This window comes from Penaeus monodon, chromosome 4 (assembly GCF_015228065.2).
Source record: "Penaeus monodon isolate SGIC_2016 chromosome 4, NSTDA_Pmon_1, whole genome shotgun sequence".
In the NCBI taxonomy this organism is placed as follows: domain Eukaryota; kingdom Metazoa; phylum Arthropoda; class Malacostraca; order Decapoda; family Penaeidae; genus Penaeus; species Penaeus monodon.
In genome coordinates this window covers 53,017,567-53,025,941 of record NC_051389.1, presented here as the reverse complement: position 1 = coordinate 53,025,941, position 8,375 = coordinate 53,017,567, and the positions used below count along the sequence as shown (strand labels likewise).

The 8,375-nt window shown below is 32.1% G+C and overlaps 1 protein-coding gene across 1 annotated transcript in view; it reads right to left on the bottom strand.

Moving 5' to 3' along the window:
* LOC119572323 (DNA-directed RNA polymerase I subunit RPA49-like) overlaps nt 1–7,896 on the bottom strand; it is a 21,357-nt gene extending 13,461 nt beyond the window's left edge. The window contains exons 1-5 of the mRNA XM_037919360.1: nt 7,697–7,896; nt 1,928–2,134; nt 1,413–1,600; nt 334–465; nt 1–61 (exon numbers count right to left, since the gene is read on the bottom strand). The exon at nt 1–61 is cut by the window's left edge and continues 52 nt beyond it. Coding sequence (XP_037775288.1) covers nt 1–61; nt 334–465; nt 1,413–1,600; nt 1,928–2,134; nt 7,697–7,814 — 706 coding nt within the window. The 5' untranslated portion in view covers nt 7,815–7,896. The remainder of the gene's footprint in view (nt 62–333; nt 466–1,412; nt 1,601–1,927; nt 2,135–7,696) is intronic.
* Between the last annotated feature and the right edge of the window lie 479 nt (nt 7,897–8,375).

Genomic DNA, 8,375 nt, shown 5'->3' with positions numbered 1-8,375 from the left:
TACAAAGGAAGTAGTCTGGAGCAATTATTTCAAGCTTGTATACATCCTCAATGTTCAAAGCCTGAGGGCAAAAGAAGGGAGGAAAAGTTTAGTCAGCTAACTTTTCAACCAATTTTTTCCTTCATTTCAATAACAATGATCACTGGAAAGGTTGGAGAACACTATGACAAGACAGCAGACAAACCATCTAAACACAAAATAGGTTTATTGAAAGATGAGGAAAAAGATGAGCCTACTCTTTACCTTTCAAGAAATTTATTTTGTGTATTTGTCTGCCACATTATCAACACTGAAGAGCATTTTGTCCTTGAACAAGATGCCATTAATACTCACATCTCTATCACATTCTGGTAAAATAGAAAGTAAGGGATTCTTCTCCTCCGCACCATGTTCTAAGTCTTCAGATTTCAAATCAACAGCAGAAGCAGCTTGGTCAATTGCAACTGCCATATCCTCAGTGTTTACCTGAAAGGACAATTTCATCTTGAGTGCTTGAGGAAGCTCTTTGGTATACATAAATACATTTTGTTTTCTGAACTGTAGTCAGAAAGTTTTTCCTTTTTCATTCTTTTTTTAACAAGAACTGCTTTTATTATTTGATATCAAATATGTTTGCAAAGCATCATATTTTTGTACTTTTTTTTATATAGCGAGGTTTATAGATATGAACCCAGAAAATAAAAATCACAACAGTCATTAAGCAAGAAAGCTACTGAACAAGAAATATGTGAGGCTACATTAGTTTCAATTCCTACACTACTAAAAATAAAAAGATGAAATTAATAAACAAAAACATAATAAATAAATCAAATTTGTTGTGTCTGATTCTCTACACCAGTGACATATCTAGACTTCAATAAAGTTATAAGCTTGAGGAAAAGAATATATCACATCTATATTTTTTTTACTGATACTTATTCACTTGTAAAATGGACAAAGAGAAATGCTACTTTTCATTAGATTCAATATTGATCAGAAGAAAAGAGGAAAACTATCCTGGGCTGGGAATTGATGATTATTAGTATGTGTGCGTATAAATATATATATATATATATATATATATATATATATATATATATATATATATATATATATATATATTTTATATATATATATATATATATATATTATTTTTTTTTTTTTTTTTTTTTTTTTTTTTTTTTTTTTTTATCAATATTATTACAAGGACACATATTGATCCCTCTAGTTCACAGTGGGATAGGTTATGAGTGCAAATTTGAAAAAAAATATATTCAAATAATTGAATTAATCAGTAATTATCATTAAAATTTAAGGCATTCATAACTTTACTACCTTTAAAATAACTCATAATTACATTCTCTCAATACTGATGGTAATACTGGTAAGAACCGTATACACAAGAACACCAACAACAACTGTCTAGAAATTACCTGATATTGTTTACGTCTATTGACATACTGCTTAGCTTTCTTAGTTCCAAAGGAAGTTACAACCTGCTCCTGCTTTTCATGAAATGTCAGAGAGTGAACGGAGTCTTTTAGGTGACGGTTTGTTGACTTGATGTCTTCAAGAACTGGATGAAGTAAGAATGAACTTGTTTCCACAAGCTCCATTTTTCCTGTTTAAAATATGTACAGGTAACATCATGATATGTTGTTACTCTCTCAACACATCTCTATCTGTGATGAGTTTCTAACATTGCTGAACCTTAAAAAGCCTAATTCTAATTATGTGGAATGACTAATGGTCCTTTTTTATATAAAAAAATATATTTTTTTTTCTCTTTTTTACGATAATGAATATTCACTGAAAATTCTGCAAAAGCATAAATACCACACTTATCTGTTAAACACTTTTACACAAAAGCTTAAATACTCTATTTATCTGAAGAAAAATTTACATTATACCTGAATTCTAAGACAGAAAATATAATCCACACACACACCAGTGTTTTTGTCCAAGACTCCAATGAAGACTGATTCCTTTGAAGTCATGCCAGCTGTTAAACCAAAATTTTTTCCAGCATATCTCATCTTTGGAGTATCAACAACAAAAACTCTTTGCCTTGTGCGACGCTTGCTTGTAGAAATGTTCTGGTACAATGTTCCATTTAAATTAGCATTGTCCAACACTTGTCCATTGGAGAAAGACACTGAAAGAAAATTGTCTAATTAAATTCTACAGTTAAATACAAAAAAAAAAAAAAAATTTTTTTTTTTTTACTTACATTAATACAGTGATAAAATTTATAAAACTTAAACCTCTGACAATGGAAGGTATAAAATCATGAAATGGTTGTTATGGATTGATGGCATTGCATAATGACATACACTGCATACTGCGTATTTCAATAAAGCCATAATTACACCTGAAAAAATTAAGAAGAAAAGAAAGAAGAAGAGGAAAAGAAAGAGGAAAAACAAGAATAAGTACAAGAAAAAGATCAAGAAATTAGTTTAAAGCTATCTGCATCATTTAAGATGGAATGCAACTGGCAATCTTCTATACTGTCTTTCTTTACTAAACAGACCTAATTCCATCATGAGGTGATTGAAACCAGTCTTACAAGGCATTTTTAAGTCTCTGCTCCTGCTATTTGGTTGAGTGTGTATACAAATACAACAGCTTAAGATTCAGTGTAGGATGAGTGGGTGTTTTCGAGGCTATGTATCCTTGTGCAACAACAACAACAGAAAAAAAAAAAAAATATACATATATAATATAAAATATACATATATAATGTATATATATATAATATATATATATATATAAATATATATATATATATAATATATATATAGATATATATAAAATTAATATATATATAATTATATTAGATATATAATATATAATATATAGATATATGTTATATATATATATATATATATATATATCTATATATATAATATTATATATATATATATATATATAATATATATACTATATATAAATATATATATATATATATATATATATACATAATATATATATACATATTATATATATAATTATATATATATATATATATATATTATATATATATATATATATATATATATTTTATATGTGTGTGTGTGTGTGTGTGTGTGTTGTGTGTGTGTGTGTGTGTGTGTGTGTGTGTGTGTGTTTTGTGTGTGTGTGTGTGTGTGTGTAAGGAGTATGTGTATGTGTATGTGTATGTGTATGTATATGTATATGTATATGTATATGTATATGTATATGTGTATATATGTGTATATATGTGTGTATATATGTGTGTATATATGTGTGTATGTATATATATGTATATATATGTATATATATGTATATATATGTATATATACGTATGTATGTATGTATGATTATGTATTTACTGTATCATGTATGTATGTATGTATGTATGTATGATGTATGTATGTGATGTGTGTGTGTTGTGTGTGGGTGTGTGTCGTGTGTGTGTGTGTGTGTGTGTGTGTGTGTTGTGTGTGTGTGTGTGTGTGTGTGTGTATATATATATATATATATATCTATATATATATATATATATATATATATATATATATATATATATATATATATATATTTAAGCAGGTACACACAAATATTTATGGCAAATCTTGAAATATTAAAAGCATAACATATATATATTAATGTTAAAAAAATAATAATTATAAAAAAAATAAATAAAAGCAATAGTAATACCACTAATAAAAAAAAATTCTAGCAAAAGTTTTGTATTTTGGAGATATAAGAACATGGATAAACGCAGAACATAAACAATCCACAAGTACTGTAACAAAGAATCTACCCATTTTAAAATATAACTAAGCTAGGCCTACTTGTTTTCAGATTACAATTAAATCAAGCACATTCCATGGGCAACCATCCCATGATGATGAGGTATCATATTCCACTTAGATTTTTTTTTCTACATTAGTCTACAAAAGGATTTTAGAGCTAGCAAAGACCAACTGGGAAATTTCAAGCACTATGTAAAGCTCAATCTTTATAGTGTTTTGTCAATGAATAAAATACCAGTGGGTAGCCCCCAGACTTACTATGCATCAACATATATGCTTAAGTAACTATCTAATGTAACATGGTGACTCACAGGTTTGTGTGTCTAACACACACACACACACACACACACACACACACACACACACACACACACACACACACACACACACACACACAACAAAAACAAAAAAAAAAAAAAAAAAAAAAAAAAAAAAAAAAAAAAAAAAAAAAAATTAAATTATCATTACTAATCAGATGCGTCATACATACATATATACAATTCTGCTGTCACATCCCATAAGAATCTTCCTACTGGGCTTCTAGTATGTACACCAGCAATTATACAATGCAAATGTAATAAAATTTGTCATAAAATTAGTAGGGATGACTGCTATAAGAACTTCCACATTAACTTTTGAAACTATTTTTCCTTATGATCATATCGCCTATGTTTTACTTAAATACATTTCAAATCCTCTTTAATTAACGTAGATAGTCCTCAGTCTAACTTAACTAAGTCCATGTCACTGATACTAATAAAATTTGTAGCAGTGGATGCCTATGATGCTTAGTATTATAGCAATGACAATAAAGAGTTGTTTACTTAGATATAGTTTCTGTGATTTTAATGTATATAATACATGAATAATACAAACTTATCATTACAGGAGCCCCTCCAACCTCTGTGGATTATAAAAGCAAAGACCCTTAATTGATGAATAAAAACAGGTAGTTTCAGTTTCCTATAGCCAAGTAGTACAAGGTAAATTTCGCCTCTAATGACCATCTAAGGTATCTCCTTTGCAAGATGATAATAAGAAAGTTGTGTAACATGTAATACTTTTGTATACATTTACAGGAAAATTTAATGCTACAATAATAATTGAAGAAAAAAAACTACACTCAGTAATACATGAAATAATCTGTGTAGGCAAAGAAGAAGGAGAAGGAGAAGGAGAAGGAGAAGGAGAAGGAGAAGGAGAAGGAGAAGGAGAAGGAGAAGGAGAAGGAGAAGGAGAAGGAGAAGGAGAAGAGGAGAAGGAGAAGGAGAAGGAGAAGAAGAAGAAGAAGAAGAAGAAGAAGAAGAAGAAGAAGAAGAAGAAGAAGAAGAAGAAGAAGAAGAAGAGAAGTGACATGACAAAGGACAGATACTCCATGGCAAATGGGTGGGGGTCCGGGGACGGAGAACCCAATATGGAAATACGATTTTTTCTTCATGATGAAGAAAAAATCGGCTTGTATAAAGAAAATATATACTTTAAACAAGGGACTTGGGCCTTATTAAAAGGATGAAAACAAAGAAGGATTTCGGTTAGTACATTGCCTGTTATGAACCTAAAGGTTAGGCAGTTGGTACATACATCTATGGTGAAGTTATGGTTGGGAAGCTGTGCCTCGCATTTTTTAATGTTAATCTTAAACCTAAACTGGGTGACTGGCCACAAAGCATATTTGTTATTGGTCTGACCATCATGGCAATGTAAGTGGTGATACAAATAAGTATCTCATTGGAAAAAAAGGGCAGGCATTTTAGTATAACAAGAAAGACCTTCAAAATTAATTCAGGGAACAGATCCTAAATTCCTGGATAAAATTTCATAATGACTGAGGAGGAGCCAGGCCAGTAACCTAGTTTTGGCTCCTGTACTGCGAGGTAACACCGGCACTCTCCGTGGAAAGGAACTGGGGACCCTACCACGTACTCACTCCAAGAGCATCACAACATGAAAACTACAATTAAGTGTCATGCTGTGACCACGGCGGCTCAGACATGAACCTACCGTTAAAAGAAGAAGAGACCCTCAGGTTATTAAGATTTTTTGGTTCATGCAGCGATGTTTGTAAATTTCCCAGGAATGGCTGGAGTAATAGGGACTTAATCTCAGAAGGGTAAGGTTATGGTAATGGTTAAGTTTCATCAGTCATCTGTTATAAAGTAAATAATACTTGCAAACTACAAATAAAAAATAATGAAGTTATTTGACACGCAAGTCACTTCGCAGGTCACTTCGTAAACAATATCAATACTTTCAATTATATTATTTTCAATGGAAAATTACAAGAGATTCACACATATTACAGCATTGATGATAATAATTCCAAATTGGATGGCAGTATGAAACTAAAATTTCTCCAAAAATGATCTAAAACAATGGGACTATTTTAACGTAATACGATGTGTACTGACTAGTTTTCCAGAAGTTCCAGTTACGCATGCGCAGTGTGGAATTCTTACTCTACTTACAGCAGGGTTGAGCACAGGACTGAAACGAGGGAGTGCCCAATGCCAAGTCTGTTCAATGCTCTCTCCTATCATGACTATGTGGAGGGTTCTTTGTTTTCCTAGGCAGGGGTTGGGGGCGGAAGCCACCCCAGGAGGGGGTCAGAGGGGGAACAGTCCGCTACATTAGACAATATAGTGACTGATCCGGTTCTTTGATTACAGCAGAGTTCGGGAATTCCACACTGCGCACAGGCAATTGGAACTCCCTGAAAAGTCAATAGACATTAAAATACAGTAAACATAGCCACAGCCTATCTAAAAATGTAGTAATGATTTAATAGCATTATTGTTTGGTAAATTTGGAAATGATACCTAACACTGATTTCTGGGTGAAAAATATGTTTTTCTGAAAGCTTGTCAAATTCAGAATCTAGCACTCATTTCTTTCACAAACAAAGCACAGATATGGCATTAGTCAAGATATCTGGGAGGGTATGATAAGTAAGGAAAACTGCAGGGTAAGAGCAAATGATCGAAGCAAAACTTTCAGTAATTTAGTTATTCTGAAGTGCATTTATAGTAATTATTAAACAATATAGTGACCAATCTGGTACTGCAGAGTTCGAGAATTCCTGGTCTGCAAAACCTTCACCTCACATGTTCTGGCAGGATAGAGACCAGGCAAATATCTGGATCTGGCACCTATAATTTTTTACTTTAATCTCAAATATAATGTGTAGGGTGCTGGCAAGTGCATCAACTGTCAGCCTATGAATCATCCACATTCTTGTCGTCACTGTTATGGGAACTGCAACCACTATCCACCACTTTTTCCTTGTTGCCAGGACAGCATGTTAAAGACAAAAAAGCACCTAATGTACAGCCAACCACGATGGAACCATTTTGAATTTCAACTGGCTTCCCTTAGGCCCAGCTTCTATTGTCACATGAATATCAATTACAAATCTTAATGGCACTAATAGACTGGTTGCTAGTGTCTATTGTCTTGTAATAGCCAACTGCAACACTTTCTCCTCAATTTCACATTATTTTTTCTCACCACTGGAAAGGTATGTGTCAAGGAGTGCCTGGATTTTTTTAGTTTTACATCCTCTCTACTACCCTTATCATTAGTTTGCAAAGAAAATGCTATAGAAGTGTCATAGAATGTTATGTTCTATCTGATGGCAAGATCAGATTCTTAATTTTTGGCGTTAGGTGTAATTTTTTTTATTTTAACCCAATGATGTCCCTTCACACCAGTCAGTATCATCACTGTAGGTGGTTGGTTTGAATAAAACTACTTTAGAGGAATTAAACATATAGTAAGCCACCAAATTCAAGAGCATTCATGTTTAGCCACGTCTGCACAGCATAACAGTTTTCAACGAGATTTCTGCAGCTGTAAAATTCGCAGCGTTGGTGTGTTAGTCTGTTTTTGGAACAACTTACCTACTAAAGATTCTGCTTTTGCATTTTGCTTTAACTTACCTAATAAAGGTTCTGCTTTTGCATTTTGCTTTAGATGTACATCGCCAATTAAACATTTCCTCTTCTTTAATGTAGGTGTGATAGGTGTTTCGGTTTCTTCTATTATTGAAGAGTCCATTTTGCTACGATTATATCACGTCCCAGAGACGGTCCCACTATGACGAACCGAAGGGATTCACGTGTAGTTGGTGTTTACATGTAAAGGGAAGGGATAATCAGTATAAAATGAGTTAGTTAAGTTATATAAAGAATAGTAAAGGCATAATTATACAAGTAGCTAATATCTTAGTTTTTGTAATACAAAAATATGGTAATTTTCGTGACATTATAGTTGCAGAGTTACTATCCCTCTGAATCTGAATTTAAATATGCCCTCATATCAGTAAATTAAGACGAGCTTTATTTTAGTCTGTATGTTGGATTCACATTTCAAGTGCGAGTCATTTATAACCTCAAGATCCTCTCTCTATCTATGAATAATAATCACGATTATGTATATAATGTCTTTTCTTATTTCCCTCACTTCCTTCAGATAAAATGATACTGGTCAGCTTCAATTTCCTACCATCTCACAACTGAGTTTGCATAATCCTGTGACTCCATTCATCTTCCTCATAGATATACATTTTCTTGTGTGCAGTCGTGCCTGGTATGTACAATGGGTGGGCACCCGGTTAAC